Raw genomic sequence first — 24,078 nt, forward strand, 5'->3', positions numbered from 1 at the left:
ACACACACACACACACACAGTGTGGCCTGTGGGCACCTAGTTTGAGACCTCTGCTCTGTAGCCAAAATCCAGGATTTTTGCATGACCAACAAGACACCTCTCACACCATCAGCTCCCTTCTGTAACTCATGCAAATGCACCTTGCTCGTCACTTTATGAGCTTTTGCCTAAATGCACAGCACTCTTTCTTTCCTTCATAGCACTGAATGGGCTATTTCTTCTGCCTGGAATGCCTTCCTTGCCTGTAGCTCTTTGGCTGGTAGATTTTTTATTTTTAAAGCCTTCCCTGATCTCAGTATGCTGAGTCAAGCATCTCATTGACTAGAGTATTTAACACATTTTTGTAATGATCTTCTTCAAAATCTTTATTACCCATTCAGTGAGAGCCCCTGGGAGGTGGGGACTGTATCTCTTTTCTCTGAACCTTGAGGGTTTGCAGGGCAGTCAAAGCGTATGTACTCTATCAACATTTGTAGAATAAGAGTGACGGATGGATGGATGGGTGGATGGATTCCCCATGGCATTCTTTGTGGAACATTTATCTGCTTGCTGTCAATTTTGTGGTATTCCATTACACACATGATAACTTGATCATATACCTTCCCTCTGTTTTTTTCTGTCTAAACCCAGTCTGTCTAGATAGCTTCTTAGGAACTTATTTCTCTTACCTCCTATGATGGATGATGGATCTGAGTTCCCCATTTCCTTGCCTGAACATGACACTTAACTCATTTTCTCATCTCTGCAAGGCAGACAATAACATTTTCCCATAGAAGACTGAGCATTTATACCATGCCTTGCATGTAGTCGGTTCTCAAATATTATTCATTTATCCACCGAGTGTGATAGACAGTTTCTTCCATAGAGCACTAACCCTTTCCCTTGTTGAAAGGTGGAGAGGTTAAGGGCACTGATTCTGAAACCAGGCTTCGTGGGCTTGGACCCCAAGTTTGCCAGTTCCTTGTTTTCTGATCTTAAGTTTCTTAAATACTCTGTGCCTTAATGTTCCTTATCTGTAAAAAGGGGATAGTGTTACCTGTTTCATAGGGTTCTTGTAGGAATTACATCAAATGCTTAGAAGAATACCTCGTACATAGTGAGTGCTCAACAGATGTTATTTTTGTTGCTCACAGCCCAACCCAAGAGATTCTGGAGTGAGAAGGATTTTGCATTATCACAGACAACTCAGGCCAGCCTCCCTCCCCTTTCTTCTATCACCGATACTGACTCCCTGCTGTGTTCAGGCACTGTGCCACAGCTGTGGATGTCATAGTAAACCCGAAGAAATGGTTTCTTCCTTCCTGGAACTTCTAGCCTGGCAGAAGCCAGATAGATACCCAGAAAGAAGCTCCATAACAGCAGAAGACAGCATGTTATTGGGAGCACTTGAGAGTGGGTAACCATCTAAACTAGAGGATCACGGAAGGCTTCTGGGAGGAAGTGGCATGTGTGTGCAGTGACATGGAGGAGTAAGAACCAGTTGAGTGGGGAGCAAAATATGCCAATAAGAACAAAATGTGCAAAGGTCAAGAGACAAGAAAAAGAGAATGGCTGTTGGAGAAGCTGAAAGTTCAGCATAGAATGGAGGTCACAGACCAGAGGCTTGTGGGGTAGATACCAGGCTGCAGATGTGTCTTTAGCATTTCTGAATCAGTTTGTCATATCTACAAATTGAAGTATTTCATGGCCAATGGAAGATTTGAGCTTCTTTTGAAAATCAGAAGGAGAGGGCACCCTGGGTGACATTTTCATGGGGGCGGGGGTGTTCTCCAGCTGAACCAGTCCCCACCAGACCTCACTCATTTATGTTATCTGCCTGCCCTTGCTGGAGAGAGAGCTGGGAGAGAGGCCTGGTTGGAGAAGTGGTAGAGAAGTAGTAGCACCCGACTCTAATGATTCAGACAGTTTTGCAGTCGTGGTTGAGTTGAATTTGTCCTGAGGAAATGGAGAGTCATTGAAGGGCTTTCAGCCTTAAGGGGTTTTACTAAGTAAGATAGTTGTGGGGTGCCTGGGTGGCTCAGTCGGTTAAGCATCCGACTCTTGGTTTTGGCTCAGGTAATAATTTCACAGTTTCGTGAGTTTGAGCACCACCCTGGGCTCTGTGCTGTGAGCTCACAGCATGGAGCCTGCTTAGGATTCTCTCTCCTTCTCTCTCTGCCCTTCCCTCACTTGCACTGTCTCTGTCTTTCTCAAATAAATAAATAAACTTAAAAAAATTTTTTTAAAAGATAGTTGTTATTTCTGTATCAAACTACAGATATCCAGGTGGGGATGGGGTGGGTGGGTGGGGGAGTAAAGAACAGAAGGTCCTTTATAAACCTCATTGAAACTTCCAGACATGGGTATTGGTATTGTAGCTTCCTCATAGACCTCATAGACCAAATGCTTGAGAAGTAACATCTCCCCATGTGATGTGTCCCCCTTTCCCTGCTTGGGCTAACAGAGGAAAGTTCCACGGGATCTGAATGTTCAAGAACATTGGAAAATTTCCTGATGCACACAGCCCTGCTGCACGCTTTCCAAGGCCGCTGTCCTAATGGACATTCTGTTCCACCACGGGACCTGCATTCTCCCAGTGGATGCCGGGTTGAAGTGGCAGCACCTATGTCAGAGGATGTGGATGGACAGGGAACAGGCCATGCCCAGAAGACAATGTCTAATTACCCTGGGGCCTCGGGAAGCAATTTTCTCTGGCTGCAGAAATTGTTTTGTGCTTCAAGCCCATGCACACAGCCGAATGACATGTAGGTCAAGGAGGCATAATTATATGGAAATGGTTTTATGTTTGGGAACTTCTAAAAACCTACCTCTGCACACTGGGAGGTGCCAGAGAGAGAGTAGCTTCCCCTCTGCCCAAGCTGAATTCAGCAGGTGAAGGATGCCTTACTTTCTCATGACTTTGGAGGGGTCTGTTTCTTTTCTGGCTTTGGGACACATGCCTGAGTGTCATAGAGAAAAAGAATCGTTGCCTTCTGGTGTGCTGGTGGTGAGCCTGGGCACTGGATATAGATCTGACATGTTCTTGCTGTGTGACCTTGGGCAGGTTACCTAACTTCTCTGTGCCTATATTTGCTCATCTGTAAAATGGATCTGATTGTGAGGACTAAGTAAGTTAATGCATAGAAAGTGCTTAGAGGAATATAGGCTGCCTAGTAGACACCACTGGAATTGTGCCCTCTGCTCCTCTCTGCATCCCATCTCACTCATCATCCCTGCTGAGGGGATGTCCCAGCTGAGAGGAACTACTGCACGTGAAGCCCCCCAACAAGCCACATTCTCTCCAGACTTTGACCTTTGCCTATGCAGTTTCCCTTTTCTATAACACTTCCCCCATCCGCTTTGTCTTGGATGACTCTTGTTCTTGACTCTTCATGAGCCAGCTTGTCCTGCCCCCACATTGATACCCCCTATGCTTTGCTGTACCCCTTGCCTGTAACAAAACAAACCGCCTCCCTTTCTCCTCTGAGCAGAAATATCATTTCTAAGAGAGAACAAGGAGAATGTTACTAGGAAAAGCAAGTGGGTTTTTAGAAATGAGAGAAATGTAAATAATAGCAGTAGCAGTGATGATGATGATGATGATGATGATGATGATGATGATAAATGTGTGCCTTTTTCTGCCACAAGGGAAGTGGTCTTACTAATGAATAATAGGTTCCACTTCGCAATCCCTTATTGTACGTTAGAAACTGTGGTGGGTGGTTTGCACTTAGTTATTGCTACTCCCGTCATTTTAAAGGTGGGTATTGTTAGATCCTTTCTATAGAGGAGGGAATTTAGAATTAGGTTTAGAGATTTGCCCAAGGTTACACAGCTAGTAAGTCACACAGCCAGGATTTGAACTCAAGTCTGTCTAATTGCAAAGTGTTAACTGCTACACCCTTTAAGAAGGCAGAAGGCCTGGGGGCCATTGCTTCCAATGACACCTAAATCACCTGCAGGACAACTTGTGCCCTACTGGTCTTCTGGTCTACTCTGACATGGGCACCATCATTGGGTGCTTTATACTCTAGGATGCTGGGCCTTCCTCACTGCCCTAGGGAAAAAAGGTCTTTCCCTGCCTGCCCATGGTTTCCCAGAATGAATAGGATACTCCTTGTTTGAACAAGGAAAGGATGGGCTGCTTTCTTGGCAGAAGGGAACCACAAGTGCGGAATCAAGGAAGTGTGAAAGCATGCTTTGTTTGCAGCACTGTAAAAAATGCCAGGCTTGGCTGGCGTGTGGACCAGAGGGAAATGAGGGATAAGAATTCAAGAATCCAGGGTGATAACCTCAGTGAAATTGCTCTGCGGACTCCCAAGGTTGTTGTGGGGACTGAAGAAGACAACACATGGGAAGTGGCTTTGCAAACTGGAAAAGCGTTAGACAAATGTTAATTATCACAAATTGTTTCACAGGTAGCCTGATTGGTATCAGGGGCGAGATAGCAGAAAATTAAAATATCTGGTAATTTCTCTTGAATCCACGTTCATAAATGAAAAATTCTAATGTCACTGCTTTCATCTCCTTTTTTCAGCTGAATAGATTGTAAAAGATTTCAGAAGCTAATAAAAATTCAGTCAATTTCTTGGTTATTATCAATGGTACTGCCAGGTTTTGAGACTTGCAGTAATGTTTTTGTTGCTCATCTAAAAACCACATCAGCTAATTCTTGGTCCAAATACCTTTAGAGGCACCATGTCTTTTCTCTTTCCTTGGTCATCCTGATCCTGGGAGCCCTGGGAAGGCCTGTCTCATTTTGGGCCGTATTCCCAGTCACTAGCACAGTACCTGATACATGATGGTACATGGTGGGTACTTGATAAATGTTTAGTGCAGCACTGAGCTTAGATGTCATCATATTACACCTGAGTTACTGAAGGAACTTAGTTCTGTTCCCAAAGCAATCTGTCTGCATTTGATGCAAAACTCAATCCATTCTCTTCATTCTGATAAAATATTATTGGTAAAACTAATTTAACTAATATTAAATATTAAAGCTGCTAACAAAGAATCCAAATCTACAGTGTAGCCAAAATGGTAAAGTGGGAAACTAAAATAAGGAGGATAACTATGTAACTATTTAAGAAGGCATCATCATCATTATTTATTGATAGTATAATGGTATGCTTAGAGAACTCAAGAGAATTAGCTGGAATGTTATTAGAACCAGCAAGAGAATCCTCAAGAGAACCAAAGCCCAAACGTAATAGCAATTGTTTCTTACACAATGGAATGGGAAGAAGATTCCATTCACAAGCCTCTAAGTGCCAACACCCTCAGAGGCTATATATTCCTAGCAGAGGTGAAGAGAATGGCTTCCTTTTCAACCTTGGGTTGTACTTTGTCTCCTGCATCCCCAACCAGTCCTGCTTGAGTCCAAAGTCTTTCAGCATCTCTCACCAGACTGTTCTGTTGGCTCTGGTTCTTAACAGTATAAAAAATAAGGCTTAAATCCAGTTGGCCTGTTGGGGGAGTTAGATGCCACCCCAATTATCTTGCCAATATCCCCTCAGGGAAGATTTTCTACCTGATTCCTGATTCCTACCTGATTCTACCTCCAACACAGACAGCCTTTACAATTCTATACCCCAGAGGTTAGGTGCCTCAACTCCCCATATCCATTTCAGTGGAAGAGATCATGGCTTTAATGAAAGCCCCACTTGGATGATCCTGGAACCAAAGAACTGTTCTGACCAAAAGCACAATTAGTGCTTCAGCTGAGCAGATGACATCACTCCTGATGTCTGGGTTAGAAGCCTGGCTTTGTCATAGCACTAACTGCATGACTTTGAGCCACCTCACAACCTACCATGTGTCTCAGTTTCTTGTACTCCATCTGTAGAATGGGGTAATAATAGCTATTATTATTATAGAATATTAGGTATTATAGAATATTAGGTATTATAGAATAATACCGACTTCATGGGTTAGAATTAAGTTAGTGAATTCATGGGAAGTGCTTGAAACAGTGCCCAACAGGTCATGGGCATTCCATTCATGTTTGTTACAATTATGGTAAATAGCTGTTAGTTTAGTTTCTACCATCAGGTCTTCAGTAACTGTGCTCTCCAAGCTTCAGCCATGGATACTGCTACATGGGGGATGCGGTGGTAGATGCATGAGTATGGTGTCAGATCACTGGTTTGGGGCTTCGACATCATCCTGAGTTTTTTTTCTGATCAGCAAACCATTACACTATAAGGTATACATTTTAAAAGGTAAAAAATGAACATATGCATTTTAAAAGGTAAAAAATGGCCAAATGCTGATAATTTCATATAGTACAACCTTACAATTTTCAATTTACTTGTTTTGCCCACTGGACAGTACACATCTTAAAAGTATGGGCAAAGTTCATTCATCTCTCTCATTCCCAGTTCTTAACAAAGATTCTCATGTGAAGGAGATGCTCCATACGTGTGTATGATGAAGAAAGAGATTTGTGGTCAGAATTCACATTGTGTATTGGGTACCAGATAGGAGGAAGGTGAGTTCCAGATAGTAGGAGCAAAAAAAGTCTGTCCTGTGACCCTGCTGCATTCCCAGCAACCCAACCCAAGACTGGGGTTGATTTCTTCTTCTTTGTCCCATGGTACATGGGCTTCCCTCTTGCTCATATCTTACCAATTTTCATGCTACTGTGAGTTGCTTCTTCATCTCTTCAGCTAGATTGAGTCCTCCCTGAGAGCAGGAACCCAGATCTGTTTGTCTTTGTGTCACTAATAGCTAACACATAATTTGCGAATGAATGAATGAATGAATAATGGAAAGTCCTGGCAGAATTCATAGGGGAGGCTCCATTTTGGGGATCATTCCTATTTCTGACAGCTTTGTATAGGATCTAGCTTTGCTTTTCAGCCTGGCCTACCAGTAGTAACTTGAGAAAGCTATTTAACTCCTCCGAGCTTCAGTTTCATAATGGATGAGAAAGCCCTTTGTAAATTTTAATTCACTTTGCATATTGGCCAGCACTATATTAACATTGATGGCTGTTATTGATGATTCTTTTTAAGCATGAGGAATAGAGCCTGGCACATAATAGGTGGTCAATAAACATTCACCACATGAACTGGATTTGAAATTTTGAGCACTTGACTGAAACTAAGCACATTTATGGCTGAAAACAGAAACCTTGGAAGGATTTGGAAGACCACAGAGTTTTCACAGAAATTGTTTCATTACAATATGCTTCTTAAAAAAAAAAGGCAGCTCAATTTCCATTTTGTAGGTTAGGTATGAGGTGGAAAGGGAATTCACCTGCCTGTCCTTGCTCAAAAATAATTTCAAGTAATTAAACCATCTGCTTGGGGAGAGGGCAATGGGGACACTGGGAGAGTCTTCAATCAGGAAGGAGGACATAGTCCCTTTAAATGCCTGCAAAGACCAGGCTGGGAGGGTGAACCAAGACAGAGGTCTGTAGACACAGCATTTGTCTTTTCTGATGCTCTGAATACCAATGTTTGCAGCAGGTCCAGTGGTAAGAGTGGAGTGCAAGCAGTGATACACAGGCCTACTCTGTCTTAGCTCTGCTCCTCAGGAGCTGAATTGCCTTGGGCAGGTTATTTTACTTCTCAGAGCCTCAGTTCCCCCATCTACCAGATGGGGATGATAGAAGTACCACCTCACAGGCATTACTTTGGGTTTTAATGAGGCAGTGTGGAATAATGTGTTTGATTCAGTGCTTGGCTTGGATTAAGTGCTTGATAAAGGGTGGTGGTGGTGATGATGATAGTGGTGATCAAGATGTTTTCTTCAGTCTCTTCAAGGTTAGTGTGGACATGACATTAATGGGATAAAGAAGGCAGTCACCTATTCATGTGATGCATCCACCCACCTATCCATTCAGTATTGCTAAGCCCCCTATCATGTGCCAAGGCCCCCCAGAGGGTACTGTCATCATGAAGATGACTCAGATCCCATGCCTATTGGCATGGTTAGTTCAAAGCCTAAGTCTGCATTTTTCGATGCCCTTAGGCAAAGATAAGTTTGAGGTCCCACAGGAATTTAAATGCTTCACCCTCACCCCTGTTGTAGAACTTGTCATATCACATTATGATTATTGACTTGCTTTTCTACCCATCTAGACTGTGAATTCTTTAAGGGCAAGGGCCATGCCATGTTTATCTTTGTCTTTCGCTCATCTTTATCCCCTAGAATTCCTGGCACAAAGTATGAAATGAAAAGAAATCTGGGGGGCGCCTGGGTGGCGCAGTCGGTTAAGCGTCCGACTTCAGCCAGGTCACGATCTCGCGGTCCGTGAGTTCGAGCCCCGCGTCAGGCTCTGGGCTGATGGCTCAGAGCCTGGAGCCTGTTTCCGATTCTGTGTCTCCCTCTCTCTCTGCCCCTCCCCCGTTCATGCTCTGTCTCTCTCTGTCCCAAAAATAAATAAAAACGTTGGAAAAAAAAAAAAGAAAAGAAAAGAAATCTGGCCTCATGTAATGGAGCCGGATCTTTAACATAGCCTAAGGAGTCCAGGTGAGGATTTGATAGGAAATCCTTGTCAGTCTTAAGAAAAAAAATCCTCTATTAAAAACCTACCATGTGCCAGGTACATTGTCTTGTGTATTCCCCTCAACAAGGGGTGCATCCTTGTTACTAATCCTCATTTTACAGATATGGAAATAGACATTCAGGGAAGCTAATTGCACACAGCTGGAAAGTCCAGTGGATCTCAAACCCAGGTTTTCACCAACTTCCCTTCTTGCAGGAAAGCATATAGTGTGGTTGGAAAGCATAGATGCGGCTAAAAGTGTGGTGGTATAAATGGATATGGGATATATGTACGTATGTGTTAAGCTTTAGACAGTAAGACAGTAAATTTAAAATCCTATAGGAGCAAGGTAGGGAACAGAAGTGAGAGAAACAGGCCAGGTGTGTGTGTGTGTGTGTGTGTGTGTGTGTGTGTGTGTGTGTGTGTATAAAATCTTTGTGCTGGGGCACCATAACTCCGATGAACTGGGTAGCACAAGTGCCACCTAAAGAAGGCTGTGGCTACTTGGTTCTAGGCACTTAGTGACAGGGAAAGCTCAGTTTTTCCAGCCTTTGAAATTTTCCAAGACTCATGAGGAACCTGAATTTTTAAGAGATTGCCTCTGAATGTTAATAGGCATGGTGCTGCCTTTTAAGAAAAGCTTTCACAGGCTTCTTTCACATTCCAAGGGGTCTGAGTTTCTGGTTGGTTGTTGGCTGTTGGCTGGCTATGACCCCCAGTCCAGGCCACTTCAGGAGGTTATATGAGGGTGGTTGAGAAAGGTATTAACCAGCATGTATCTGAATAGCATTTTGAGGAAATTATTCAGTACTGATAGTGATTAAAGAAAAAAAAATCCTCTTATTTCTTAGAGCCATTCTCTTCTGGCCAGAAGGCCTAACGCTGAGAAGATCCAAGAGGCAAACTACCATTTTCTTTCCTCTTCCATGAGCATTCTCTTCCCATTTTCAGGATGTCCTTGGAGTCTCCACCTCAATCCTGGGGGCATTACTCCCTTCTTCCTGTAATACCTTGGGTCATTAGAACTGAATGCAGTCACGATGATAATGTCTCTCTACCATGCCAGCCAGAACTCAATCCTGTTCATTTGTCAAATGACAGTGCTGAAGGTGACCCTTTTCTTCTTGTCCAGACACTTGCTTTCTCTCTGTTCAGGACTCTCGCAATTGACAGCTGGATCATTAGCAGGACTTGCCCACTGCCACAACCAAGATGATAGCTCTCTGTTGTGCTGCGGGCGCTTTGCCATGGTGCCTGGAGAGCCAGGCACAGATGTCCTTGATGTCTGAGGACATTGTTAGTTTGCTCACTTCACATGTCTGATGCTGTTTCACTTGGAGACCGAGGTGATGGTGGATGGGGTGGGAGTAGGATTGGAGCGTCTGTGAACATGACCCTTGACCCACACTCCTACTGTGTGCCGGGCACTGTGTTGGCCACTCTACAAGTATTGCGCACTCTCTCCTACTGGAAACCAGAGATCGTTCACACTGCAACAGCTTCCTCTTCTTTCCTAAGAAAAGGAGCTTTCCTCCTAAACCACCTTCCATTTGTTTTTTTCACAGCAGCCAGAGAGACCTTTGAAAAACTCAAATTAGGTCATATCACCTGCTTAAAAGGCTCTGGTCTCTTCTTGCAAATCCAGATTCCTCACTGTGGACCAAAAGGCCCCACAATCCAGCCAGTGTCCGCCTCTTCCCCTCATCTCCTGCCACTCTCCCTCTTGTTCATTGTATTCCAGCCACACAAGTCTGCCCTCACTCCACCTCCTTCCCACCTCTGAGCCTTTACCCTGTGGGGTCCCTCTGCCTGGCATGTCCTTCCCCTGTGTTTCCTGTGGCTGGCTCCTGCTCATCATTCCAGTGTCATTCTGGACATCAACTCTTTGGAGAGCCCCTTCCTGACCACCCTATCTAATATAGTTCCCTATCTCCTTACCACGTTGTTTTCTTGATAGCATGTATCAATATCTCAAAGAGTGTTGTGTATGCATTTGTTTATTTGTTTACCACTTGTCTCCCTGGTAGAATGTATACCTGTGCAGACTTTCTTTATTTTTCCTCCAGTGCCTACATAGGTGCCTGGCATATGAAAGGAGTGCCACATATATGCCAAATAAAGTTGTTATCACCCCCATTCTCAGATGAGGAAACTGAGGCTCCAAGAAGGGTAAATTACCTGCTCAAGACCTCACAGTTAGCAAAGTTGCAGTGCTGGGATTCAAACCCCCAGGTGTGCCTAATTCCTAAGCCAGTGTTACTTTCCTGATAGGAAAGGTGGTGTTCATCCTTTCAGCCAGGACAGGTGGTGTTCTGGAAGGGTCCTGGGTGTGGAGGGTGGACATGATGTGGAAGCCAGGCTCTGTGAGGGTTAAGAATGTGGGCCTGTGATTCCTTTAAGGAATGCCCATCTCTACCCTTTTCATAGCACCAGCCCCTCTTGAGTTCTCTCTCCAGTTACTGCTCCATTCTGCTACCTTCCAGGGAGGCCACTGCTTTTCGTTCAAGAGGCAGATGATGGTTCTTGTCAGCAGCTCTATGGAGCTGAACCATGGTGGTGAGGTCCAGAATGCTAACAGCAAAAGGCTATAGCAAGGACTAGACCATTCTATACCTTTGACTGTGGGAGGAGTGTGTGTGTGTGTGTGTGTGTGTGTGTGTATGTATGTGTATGCATGTCTCTGTGTGTGTATCCCTGTGGGTGTATGTCTGTGTGTTTGCATGTCTGTGCATCTGTGTGTCTATGTGGTGTCTGTGTATATGCCTGTGTATGTTTGTGTGCACACATCTGTGTGTGTGTGTGCACATGCGCATGCATGCATCTCTATGTGTGTGTGTGTGTGTGTGTGTGTGTGTGTGTGTGTGTGCACGTCTCTCTGTGTGGGTCTGTGGATAGTCCCTCCTGTGAAGTCATGTGGTAGATAGTTTTCCCTGCACTTAGCTGTAAATGATAAGAAATGTCTGTGGTGGAAAAGCAATTGCCCCAGGTCTTCAACTGCCAAATATTCTGGTAAACAAAGGGGGAAAGAAAAGAAATCATTGGTTAATACCAGAAGTCAAAAGGAGTCAACACTGTAGAATGTGTTCTCCCAATTCAGTGTCACTTTGTGTGGTTTCTGTAAAGCTCTGATTTCCTGTTTCCTCTGCTTACATCTCATGCCTTGTTTTCCTCCTGTCCTCAGACCACCTTTTGGCACTCCAGACTTGTCCTCTTTTTGTTCCTATATGGTGCACCAGTCCTCTCTTGCCTAAGAGTCATCGTGAAGCCTGTCCCCCTTGCCTCTTCTTTCCATTCTTTCCTTCCTCAGTCTTCAGGTTCTGGGTCTTCCCCACTGGGCAAGTCCCCCCACAAAAAGCTCTCTTATCACCCTGTGCCTCTCCTTCATGTTCTTCTCACGTGGGACTATTTACATTTATTCAGACTTCTGATCATGCTTGTCTTCCCCACACGAACATGCAGACATCGAATGGGTCTTTTTAGACTTGCCATGAGCCTACCACAGACTTGCCATGAGCCTACTTGGCAGTGCCAGGCACATGGATAGATGGATGGAAGGAGAGAGGGAGGGATAAGTGAATCAATAAATGCAGATTCAGGGGCTCCTGCGTGGCTCAGTCGGTTAAGCATCTGACTTCGGCTTAGGTCATGATCTCATGGTTCGTGAGTTCGAGCCCCGCGTTGGGCTCTGTGGTGACAGCTCGGAGCCTGGAGCCTGCTTCACATTCTGTGTTTTCCCCTCTCTCTGCCCCTCCATGCTCATGCTCTGTCTCTTTCTGTCTCTCAATAATACATAAATGTTAAAAAAAAATTTTAAAAAATGCAGATTCATTTGCCTAATTGTGCTTTCTGGTTTCTTGTCTCATCCTTCTTTGCCATGGGGCAAAATGAAAACATGTATTTGGGTTGAAAGTCACAACTCTCACTGTAGTTCAGCTGGTCATGACTTTTACTCAAGAGGAGCCCAAGTCATTCAGCTTCACTTGATAGAAAAGCAAAGATCCTGGGTTATCCATACTTAGAAGTCCTCTCCGTTTGAATATCAATGGGATTCAAGGTAGCCACATCCTCCCCATGCCCCAACCCCCTTTCCTTACATTTCTCTTGGTGGGGGACAGATGGTAGGGCTGTTGCAATGGCCAAAGCACACTGGATTCAGAATCTAGAAGATTTGGGGTCAAGATCACACCTGATTAGCTGTGTAACCTTGGGGAAATTTCTTGTCCTCTCCAGGGCTTCAGTTTTTGTATTAAGAGCATTGTACTATATCAGGGCTCCCCAGATTTTAGTGATTGGCCACCAATATTATGATTTTTGCCATATTCTTGTGTCCCCTGTGCTATTATTAACATTTTGTTTTAAAGTGACTTGTCTTTTTCCCCCTGAATTTATACTTTATACAATACTGCTGTCCAATATAAATGTAATGTGAACCACATATGCAATCTTGATTTTTCTAGCAGCCACATTAACAAAATAAGAAACGGGTGAAATTAATTTTAAAAATATATTTTATTTAACTGTGTTCATCCAAAAATGTAATCAATATAAATTATTAATGAGATATTTAATTTTTTTTCATACTAAATGTCCAAAGTCTGGCATGTATTTTACATTCTGAGCACATTTCTCTAAGGATGCTAAATTTTTCAGTGGAAATCCTGATTTCTGTTTAGATATCATAAAATATACAGTTGAAAATTTCAGAGTAGATTCACATACCCAAGTTGTTCCAATATACAGTTATTGTCCAATAACTGAATCAAGTATCAGGTCTTAATTGTAAATGAATTGAAATGAAATTGAATGAAAAAATCAGTTCCTCAGTTGTGCTACTCAAATGTCAAGTGCTCAATAGCCATGTGAGGCTGGTGGTTACTATATTGGACAGCATATATAGCAACCCTGAATCCCAAACCCACCTCCCTGTTGTAAACAGAAGATAGCCTTAAACATAAATATAATGACAGTGCAAGGGTGACATTAAATTTTAGCTAGATACTGCTGCTTCCCAAGGCCGAGCTCTAGGCCTGCTCTGTGTCTGTTAATAAGGGAGGTTTAGCACGCGTGAAAAGGTGTTAAAGACATACTAGCACCAAGATGAGACTTTCCCTTTGATAGAATCAGAAAGGTTGAGAAAACTGAAAAGGGATTAAATAATGATGCAGTCTTGTGCCACCTAAAATAATCCTACATAAAACAACAATAACAACAACAAAATGCCCCCAAATCTAGATGATTACTCTGAGTTCTAAAATTCCACAGCCTGTTTCTCCTTTACTCCTATCACTTTGCTTCCTCAAGAAATCACTAGCAGTGTGATTTTATAAAAAGGGAACTAAATTAAAGTTGGAAAAGTTAAGTTCTGGTTTAGATTCTGCCATTCCTAGCTCTGTGACATTGGCTAAGGTGCCAGTTTCCTCATGTTATAAAATGATGGTGCTGACATTGATTAAAAAAACAGCAGCCATGGAGTGGCAGACATTGGGACCCCTGCTAGCCATGAATTGCTTCATTTTGTCTGTACATACACCCTGTGAAAAAGGCACTGTTATACCCATTCTGCAGAGACGATCACTGACGCTCAGAGAGGTTTAAGCAACTTGCCAGAGCCCTGCCACTAGGAAGTCACAAGGCTGGAACTTGAATCCAGGTCAGTGGGAGACCATGAGCCCACATCCTAATCCACCATGCTGTCAGGTTCTAAGGGCTCTTCCCATTTACAAAAAAAAAATGGGGGATTTGTGTTCCAGGACATTGTCAACATGCAATTTGTGGTACTACTTGGAGCCCTTTCTTCTAGTCATGCCAAACCCCTGGTTTCCTGAGTTGGCATGCTTGTTTTTTTTTTTTTAGTCATGTGTTTCTTTGGGTCTCCCTCTCTTTTATTCCTTACTCCTCCCCCTAGCTTCTTGTTTTTATTCTCCACACACTGTGCACTGTGTTGGCATTTCTTGGTACCTCTTAAAGCTTTACCCACTCTGGAGTTTGTGAATTGGCAGCCTGGTGGGCTGTATCAAGCCTGAAGATATGTTTGGTTTGGCTCATGCAGTGCTGGCTCGCACAGTGTTTTTTAAAATTTTTGAATTAGTTGCCAACATTGAAACATTAGGATATTTCATATAAAAATCTAGATTTGTAGATTTTTGGAAGAATTTGGCAACACTGCATTGGCTAGAGAGCTGAGTGGTGATGGTACTTTGTAACCTCCTCCAGTCCTTACTCCTCCCCACTCCTCCCTATTGTTTGTTACCCCTGTCCCTAGTGATCTAGTCCAAGTGTTGCTTGTCAGCTGTCATTGTGTGTGTGTTGCCATTTTCTTATCATAAAGCTGGATAGCAGTAATGACTATCACTCTGTTGATTTCTAGCTATGTGACCATGGGCATCTCATCATTCTCATCTGAAAAATGGGCATGATAAGTATGCACACCTCAAAGGGTCATTGTGGGAATTAAATGAGCTAGTGCCTGTAAAATGCTTTGAAGAATCCCTAGTACATAGTAAGTGCAACAAACGTGCTAGCAGTTGTTAAGAGGAGAGTGCAGTGGTTTTGGTACATACGTCTCTATCACTGAGGGAAGATTCGAGAGACCAAAAGGACCACATGTTTTCAGAAAAACAGCAGGGAAGGATGATTCTTTGGGTAAGTGAAATATTTCTTAAAACTGGGCCACTTTGTTTATGCTATCTGACTGCCTCTAGCAAGTATTTGAATTCAAGACACCTGCCCTTCCCTGCCCCCAGCGTTTCATGGCACCCTGTGCAGGGCTAGCATCCCCTATCAGCATTGCCCACACAGTTCAGATCACATGGAGGTTCAGTGGCAGGATCTGTGTTCACCTCCCTGCATCACTTCTGTTTATGATCCTGGCTGCAGAATGCAGGGCACTCTTCTGGGTGCTTGTCAGTCCCTTTATCAACTTTAGCTGAAGAAGGTTTCATGTTCTGGACTGATGGTATTTCTGGAGGTTTCACTGAACCACAGGCAACTCTTTGAGAGGTACAAATTCCTTAGGCTTATGATGGAATTGATTGTTTAATCCATTGGATAATTCTTTCTTAGTTTTCCAGGGCAAGGAGTTTCATTCCTGGTGGGTGCACTCTGAGTGGAATTGTATGGGAAAGACCTTGGTCAACAAGGCTTGTTGACATGTTAAACAATAAAAACAACACCAGGTACTCTTTATTGAGCTCCTACAATGTTTGAGGGATTGTGAGAAGCCTTTGCATATTTTATTTTGGATCACCACACTAACAATGCAGGGCACAGAAGGTTAATAACACTTACTGAACTCTTACTCTATACAAGAGCAAACATGTGCCAAGAATGGTGCTAAGTATTTTTACATTTTCATTTAATCCTCACAACAACCCTATGAGATAGGTATTAGTATGGCCCCACCTCATTGATGAGGCTGCGACTCATAGAGGGTGAGAAATTGGCTCAAGGTCACAGACTGGTAAGTAGGGAAGCTAGGATTCAAACCCATTCAGTCTAACATCAGAGACCTCTTTCTTAAATGCTGAACTTGGCTGATTATTTTATTACAAATGAAAACTGGGACTCAGAGGTACAGTATCATATCTGAGATCACACAACAAAACACGGGTAAGATACAGGATCCAAATCCATGTCCATTCATTTCCAGTGCAATGCATTTTATACACAACCTCAAAAGCAGAAATTACACATGGGATCACTACAGAAATTGTGCAGGGGCAAGGACAACAAAGCTCCTGTTCTGGGCCCCAGCCCAAGGCCAACCCGACCAGCCTCCAGCATAGCTACTTCACTGGTCAACGCTTGTGTCCCATTTATGGGCCATGTCTCCAACTGAGCTATACAAGCAGAGCCCAGCTCTCTCAGGCCTCTGACAGACCCACACTGTGAGTTATTGCTAGAGAATAGCCTGGAATCCAGGACTCCTCATGCAGTGCTCTTTCTCCCACTGTTATAACAGGGATCCTAGGGCCAAATGTGCATAAAGAGGGGCCATACATGTTACAGAGAACAGTGAGGTGTCGCATATAGGGACTTTCACATAAGAGTGCCTATGTGATTTTGAAAGGGGCACCCATTAAATTATGGTACAAATATACAATGGAATACTATGCAGCTTCATAAAAGAATGAAAAAGCTTCAATATACCATGATGGATGATTAATATATTAAGTGAAAAAGAGCAAGATGGAGGACAGTGTGTATAATGTGCTCATTTTGAGAACAGTAAAAAAAAAAATGAAGAGTTGAGATCCTCTATTCATACTTGCTTGTATAGAAACTAAAACACTCTGAAAGAACAAATAAGAAACCAAGATACTGATGCCCTCGTTATCTGTGTAGTAGTGATGATGGGGTGGATTTAGGAATTGGTGAGCAGGGGAAATGGATGGGAGGGAGATTTCGCAATGTGTGCCTTTTTATATTACTAGGTTTTTGAATAATATGAATGTCATTGCCTATTTAAGGCTCACTCTCTCTCTCTCTCTCTCTCTCTCTCTCTCTCTCTCTCTCTCTCCAAAAAGCAGCTACATAGGAAAGCAGTCCATTCCTCATCTGCAGCCAACCTTCTGGGAATATGTGCCTAATGTTAGTTCCTCTGGCTTTTCAAGGAAACTTGGAAATCTATTTTTTTAATTCCAATTTTTAGTTTCAAATTGTTGATTGCTAATACATAGAAATACAGTTGGTTTTTGCATATTAACAGTGTGAACATGGTGCAACATGTGCAAACATGGTGAACTCACTTATTCTGAGGAGCTTTTTTTGTGTGGAGTCTTTGTGATTTTCTATGAAGGTAATTGTATCATTTGTGAATAGAAACAGTTTAATTTCTTCCTTCTAGTATACCTTTTTTTAAACAATTTTTTAAGTTTATTTATTTTGAGAGAGAGTGCAAGTGGGTGAGGGGCAGAGAGAGAGAATCCCATGCAGGGGCTCAAACTCACAAACTGTGAGATCATGACCTGAGCTGAAATCAAGAACCAGACCCTCAGTTGACTGAGCCACCCAGGTGCCCCTTTCCAGTATACCTTTTATTTCATTTTCTTTCCTGGCTAGAACTTCCAGTATGATGTTGAATTGGAGTAGCAAGAACAGATCTCCTTGCCTTGTTCTAGATCTTAGAGGAGAAACATTCCATCTTTTATCATCACATATGATGTTAGCTATAGGTTACCTATTGATAACCTTTATCAGGTTAAAGAAGTTCTCTAGTGTGATGAATTTTTATCATGAATGGATGTTGAATTTTGTCAAATACTTTTTTATATCTACTGAGAAGATCATATGGATTTCCTTTTTTAGGTTTTTTATTATGGTGGATCACACTGAATGATTTTCAGATGTTGAGCCAGCCTTACATTCCTGGGATAAACCCAACTTTATCTTGATTTGTTATCATTCTTATATATTCCTGAGTTAGATTTGGTAATATTTTATTGAGGATCTTTTGTGTCTATGTTCATGGGGAATATTGATTGGTAGTTTTCTTGTAATATCTTTGTCTGCTTTGGTATTAGTGTAAAGCTGGTGTCATAAGACAAGTTGAGAATTTTTCTTTAATTTTCCTAATTTTTAAAAAATTTTTTTTTACATTTTTTATTTATTTTTGAGACAGAGAGAGACAGAGCATGAACGGGGGAGGGGCAGAGAGAGAGGGAGACACAGAATTGGAAGCAGGCTCCAGGCTCTGAGCCATCAGCCCAGACCCCGACGTGGGTCTCGAACTCACGACCGTGAGATCATGACCTGAGCTGAAGTCAGACGCTTAACCGACTGAGCCACCCAGGCGTCCCTAATTTTCCTAATTTTTAAATGATGAAAAATATGACTTATGGAGTGCTTACTGTGTGGCAGACATTGTGTTAAATATATAACCCACTGAATTTTCACAGCAACTCTATGAGGTATGTGCCATTATTATCATCATCCAATTTTACAGATGGGGAAACTGAGGCAGAGAGTAAAGTCACTTGCCTAAAGTTACACAGCATATAAATAGCAAAGCCAGGACTCAAACCCCAGAGGTCTAACTCCACACCTTGTACTGTTAACCTGTTTACTATATTTTCTCAAAAGATGTTTATAGGTTCTCAAAAGAGAATGCATCTGAGGGCTCAGTCCAGCTTGCTAGTCACCATTTTCTCACCTCTTGTTAGCAGCAACTGTAACCACCATGTGTCAAAGCACTATCTGACAGGTGACAGACTCATCATCTCCTTCATTGTGCACCGATCCTCACAGGCAGGTATTACCATCCTCACAGGGCAGTTCCAGAAATGCTCCTATCTGCTGGGCTGTGTGTGGTGTCAGGCTATCGTCTTCCTTACCTTGTCTCCCGTAACATCCCTGGTGCCTTTTAGAAGGTAAAATTTAAAAAAATATCTTTCATATCTCAGTTTAATTTCGTGCTGCTCCTTCCTTATCAGCCAGGCTCACCCGTCCTCCCTGCCATTCTCTTCCCTCAGGCATCAGGCTCATCTCTTCTTCCTGTACTGCCTTCTGCTTTGGACTATCTTGTCCCATTTGGCCCCATCAGGGTCCCCAACTGCACCTTGTTAGCTTTACTGGTTTATTGTATGCATTTGGAAAAGCTAGAAACACCTTGCTTACTTAAAAGGAAGAGAAAAGAGACATAGTTTTAGGAACAGCTGGGACACACCAATGTTCTCCACTGAGTACACAGCATAAAGGACTGGGGTTAGTTAGAAGAACTTCCTGGCAATAATGAAGGCACCGTGGTACAATGGAAAGAGCAGGTGTTTACATACTGGTTTGATTGTGTGACTGTGGACAGGATGCTCCATTTCTCAGAATCTCAGTTTGCTCATCTGTAAAATGGGTTCAGGGACATGTACAGGTCACAGGGATGTGGTGAAGATTAAGTGCAATAATCTAAGCATTTAGCATAGAAAAAGATCCTGTGCAGAGAAGGCACTAACAAGTGTTTTCCTCAGTCCAGGCACTGTACTTAGCAATTTTTATATGGATGATCTTATTTAATATACATTATCTGTGTGGGTAGTAGGTAGTGCTGTTACCCCCATTTTACAAGTGGGGTAATTTGTGGTACAGAAATGTTAAAAATTCTTAAGTGGCAGAGCTGTGCCCATACTTCATATTAGGACCCCCGGGTCCCACTCCAAAGCAGTTAAGTTAGACTGAGGTGATTCCTAGAGGCAGGGGATTGGACCACATGGCTTTTCCCAAGCTCTTCCTTTTAGTCTAGATACTGAAGGAGGTAAGAAACATCCGTGCTTTCTCCTAGTCACTAGCTCCCTTGTTGCCAAACAGCCACTCCTCATCCACCCCTCAGTTTCCAATCACTGTGAGAATTTGGAAATGGGGGTGAGTTCACTGCCAGGAAAAGTGATTCAATTAAAATCTCAGTTTTCAACAATATGACCAAGCTCTGTGGTCTGTTACTTCACACTCAGCATAGCTGTGCATCCTGGTCAGTAGCAGGGTAATGAGGGTTTGCTAATTGCCGGTAGCTGGGGGTGGGGAGGGGAATACTGTAGTGAGCTCAGGCGCTGAGCTAAGTGCTTTTCTTGTGTGCTCCCAGTCCCTTCTCTGACTCCCATGCCACGCAGTCCCCCTCCTTACAACCAGATCAGCTTCATGATGACCACAACTGCAGTGTCACAGCAGCAATCAGTCAGTGTGTGGTGTGTCAGGCACTGAGCTGAGCGCTTAACCTGCACCATCATCTCCATCAACGTCTTTCCTTCTTGCCATCATTCCGGGAGGTGGCTGCTGTCCTAATGCCTGTTTTACAGATGTGGAAACTGAGGCACAGAAACACAGAAGGTCCACATGTTAACAACCAGCTCTGCTTCATTCTACAGTCTGCATTCTTAGTCACTAGGACATACTTGCCTGCCCTTATGGTTCTAAGAGAATGACTTAAGGATTTCACCTTCTGAACCACCTTGCAAGCAATTAACAAAACACTTATCAACCTATCATCTTCCTGCAAGCCTGCCCTCTTCAATCATCCTTTTCCAGAATGCTTGGTCGTTCTGCATCCACCACAAGCTCCACTTGTGAGCTCCTTGAATCCTGTAGGCACCTCTTTAGCACTTGACACACAGTAGGTGGTCACAGCTTTTAGTGGAGCATAAGAACCTATCAGTGCCTTCCAAGTTCTCATCCTAATCCCTCTCTCTTTGTCTCCTAACCCTGGGCTCAGCCATGATGAGCCTGTGCCTAGGACTGCTTGGCACACAATAGGTGCCAATGCTATGGGTCAGGAAGGCCATGTCTGGCATAGGAGTTATGCTGTAAAGATGTGAGGTATCTTGTTTTCCACCTTGAGGTGTTTGAAGGTCAGCTTTCCCCTGTTCTACTCATCTTCATGTCCCTGCTCTGGGCCCTTGGAGCCTCCCCGTCTTTATGTCTCTGTCCCTTAAAGGGTTTTCAGAAGGAAAGCCTGAGAGAGTAGCTTCTTTAGTCAGCAGAGGAGATGGAGGGTTGAAGGCGGAGGGGTCAGACATTCTGATGTGAGAGCCGAAGGGAAAAGGGGCGGCTATCACTTCTCTGGTTCAGCAAGTGTCACCAATAACCAACCTCCTCAAAAACTCACTCCCTAAAAGAGAGCTCTGGGAGAGGCTCAGGGGGGCTGATGGGGAGGTGGGGACTGGACAAATCAATTCCTGCTCAAGGTAATTATAGGACACGTGCTGCTGCCCCAGCAGGGTGAATCAGAGGCTGAGCGTCTCTCCCAGGGCAGCCAGAACGATTAGTTAGTAATAAAAACCTCATCACTCGCTGGGAGAGAGGCTTGGTGATTGTAAACTTATGCTTTCTCATTCCTTCCAAAATTTGGGAGGGGGAATTTATATAAACAACCTTATCAGGGGCCCTGACCACCAAGTTGAATGTTTTGAAAAGGAAATGTCAACAAGGCTTTCAGAAATCCAGCTCCCAAGTTCCCAGGATGCGGAATGGCAGGGTAGATGATGTTGTGATTCTAGGCTGTATGCTGGATTTTTTTCTTTCTGTTTCCTTTTGTCCCTCTCTTGTCTGCTTGCAAGTGATCTTTAGGAATCTTTCTGCCACACAGACCGTCTCAGAGACTATCTGGAAGAAGGGGTTATCTCAAGCTGGAGCCCCAGGAACCCCCTCCCCCTCTCTCACAAACAGCAAGCACCCCCAGCCCCCAGCAGCCCAGCTCTCTTCAGGAATTCAGCAGAAGTCTCAGTCACACTTTGGAGAGGATGTTAAGATGTGGGACCAGCCAGACATCCGCAGCGGTCATCAGCTGCCCAGAATGGATGGACAGGGAAGCAAAGCCAGGGGGCAAGGCATGTCCTCAAGGAGACTGTGACCCCCTGAAGTGGTGGCTTCTGAAGCCTGTGGGTGTCTCTGGACCCTTACCCTGGCCAAGGCATGGTCCCAGACCCACCCAGACTCTTCCTAGCCTCCCTGGAGACCCCTTCCTCGCTTAGGGGTCATAGGGGCTCATCCTTTGCTCCATCCCAGCAGCCCCAGAGAAAGAGTGCTGGGCATCAGAACCTCTGGCTTCACCTCCAATCAGGGGTGACACGCGCGGTGGGGGAGGGGGCAGAGGTTTTCTCAGGCTGGAGTGGATGTGGGGGGGGGCACAAGAGAAGTGAAACCCCAGAAAGCTGTGGGGAAGTGCGGTCAAGTCACACAGCCCCCACTGGACACCTTCGGGGACGCGGATCGCTTCAGATGCTCATGCAAATACTCGAATCCACGCGCACACTCACACCAACACATACACCATGCCCATCACCTGCCACGCACGCTCGAGACGCGCACGCGCGCGCGCACACACACACACACACACACACACACACACACACACACGAGTCCCTGACAGGCACAGCAACTTCCTTTCTCCCCAGTCTGGAAATGTCCGCTGTTGCCCTTAGGCTTAAACTTTTTCAGAAGGGGCGCCAGGGATCACGCGCCGAGGATGTCTAGGCCTGGGGGTTCTAGACAGGGTCGCTCCGCATTCAGGGGTCCCGGCTTCCTCCCTCTCCCCCACGCTCCTCACCTGGTAAACCGAGGCACAGCAAGAGGCTGTAATAAACCACGGGCACGAAGCCCAAGCCGCAGGTCGAGCCGGGGGACCAGGACAACGAGCTGTTGGCTACGAGGTGGGCGTGCGTGTGCTCCATGAGCTCGCCCCTCGCTCCTCTCGTCTCCGTGCCTGGCCTGCCAGCCCCGCTCTGGACGCTGGTTCGGTGGTGGCGGCAGTGGCGGAGGCAGCAGCCGGAGCAGCAGCGCCTTTCTTTCTGCAGGACTTGCTTCTACCTTTGGCCGTGGTCCCCTTTGCTCCCTCTACACCTGCCCTCCTGGAGTCCTGGCACGGCCGTCGCGTAGGGCACAGGGCGCTGGGCACAGGGACTTGGGAGGGGCTCCCAGAGCCGGTTCGTGCGCCTCCCACCTCGGACCCGCTCCGCTCCCGCCTCGGAGACGGGGAGCTGGGGCGCTGCTCCCCGCAGCCAATCAGCAGCTGCCTGGACGCGGATGGTGGGGCGAGGGGGATGCATGGGAGGAGGGGGTCCCAGCTGCCTCTCACAGCTCCAGTTTGAGGAGAAGAGTGAGACCTGGAAGCCCCAGAGGAAGACCGGGGTGGGAACAAGCTATCCCTCTGCGGGAGGGGCGTGGTGTGGGTGGGACCTGCTTCCCCGCAGCGGCTCTGGCTCCGTACTCCTTCAGCGTGTCCTCAGTTTGCCTTGCTCGATTCTCCTCCCAGTCACTTTCCTTCTCCGTTGCTAGTGCTCTGAGTCCATCTCCATGTAGAGGATCCTTCAGCCAGGGCATCGGAGGGTGGGGTTGGGGGGTGGGGAGGAGGCTGTCGGAGCGAGGATGCTCAAGGTTTGTCGGTTCTCTTGGGCCAAAGGAACAGCGCTTGAAAGGAAGTGTGCGTGCGTCTCAATGCGTGTGTTGATTCTGGAGAAGGCCAGAGGTGGACTGTCCCTGAGCTGGAGTGCCTTTGAAGAGGATGCAGGCTGGCTGAGAGAAGTGTGCCGCAAAGACCTTCTGTCAGGAGTAAAGATGTTGCAACCACTCACACACAGACTCACCCACGCTCACACAAAGACACACAATACCCGGTTATGCGGGCGCGCACACACACACACACACACACACACACACACACTCACTCACAGGCACGCGGAGGCCCTTTCATCCCTCAGCAAGACACGTGAAAACACAGGAGCACCCTAATCAACATGCACAAAGACCACACTCACGTGACAACTCAAACACATACAAATTCATGTGGGTGTCATTTGAGGGTGGTCTAGTTTGAAAGTTGAGTGAAGCATAGGAGAGGAGAGGTAAACAGGTGGGACCTAGGCAATCTTGGAAATTTTTGGTGCATAGACACCCCCCTTTTTCTTGAGTGTAGGAGGGTGGAGAGTTCCTAGTGTAGCTCTTCTAGAGGCCACAACAGATTTGGGCAGGGGGAGAAATCAGGGCTCAAGACAGCATGTGTGAGAATTAGGTTCTGCAGAAATAGGAGGAGAAGCATTTCCAGGGGGATCAATGCAAGAGCATGTGTTGAGCTCAGAGAAGCCTTAGACCTCTCTCTTGGCTTCCCAGCCCCTCCCCACTCACATCTA

The 24,078-nt window shown here is 45.0% G+C and overlaps 1 protein-coding gene across 1 annotated transcript in view; it reads right to left on the bottom strand.

Annotated features, from left to right (window-relative positions):
- GPR139 (G protein-coupled receptor 139) overlaps window positions 1-22,623 on the bottom strand; it is a 38,505-nt gene extending 15,882 nt beyond the window's left edge. The window contains exon 1 of the mRNA XM_030301501.1: window positions 22,500-22,623. Coding sequence (XP_030157361.1) covers window positions 22,500-22,623 — 124 coding nt within the window. The remainder of the gene's footprint in view (window positions 1-22,499) is intronic.
- Window positions 22,624-24,078: the final 1,455 nt, after the last annotated feature.

This window comes from Lynx canadensis, chromosome E3 (assembly GCF_007474595.2).
Source record: "Lynx canadensis isolate LIC74 chromosome E3, mLynCan4.pri.v2, whole genome shotgun sequence".
Classification (NCBI taxonomy): Eukaryota; Metazoa; Chordata; class Mammalia; order Carnivora; family Felidae; genus Lynx; species Lynx canadensis.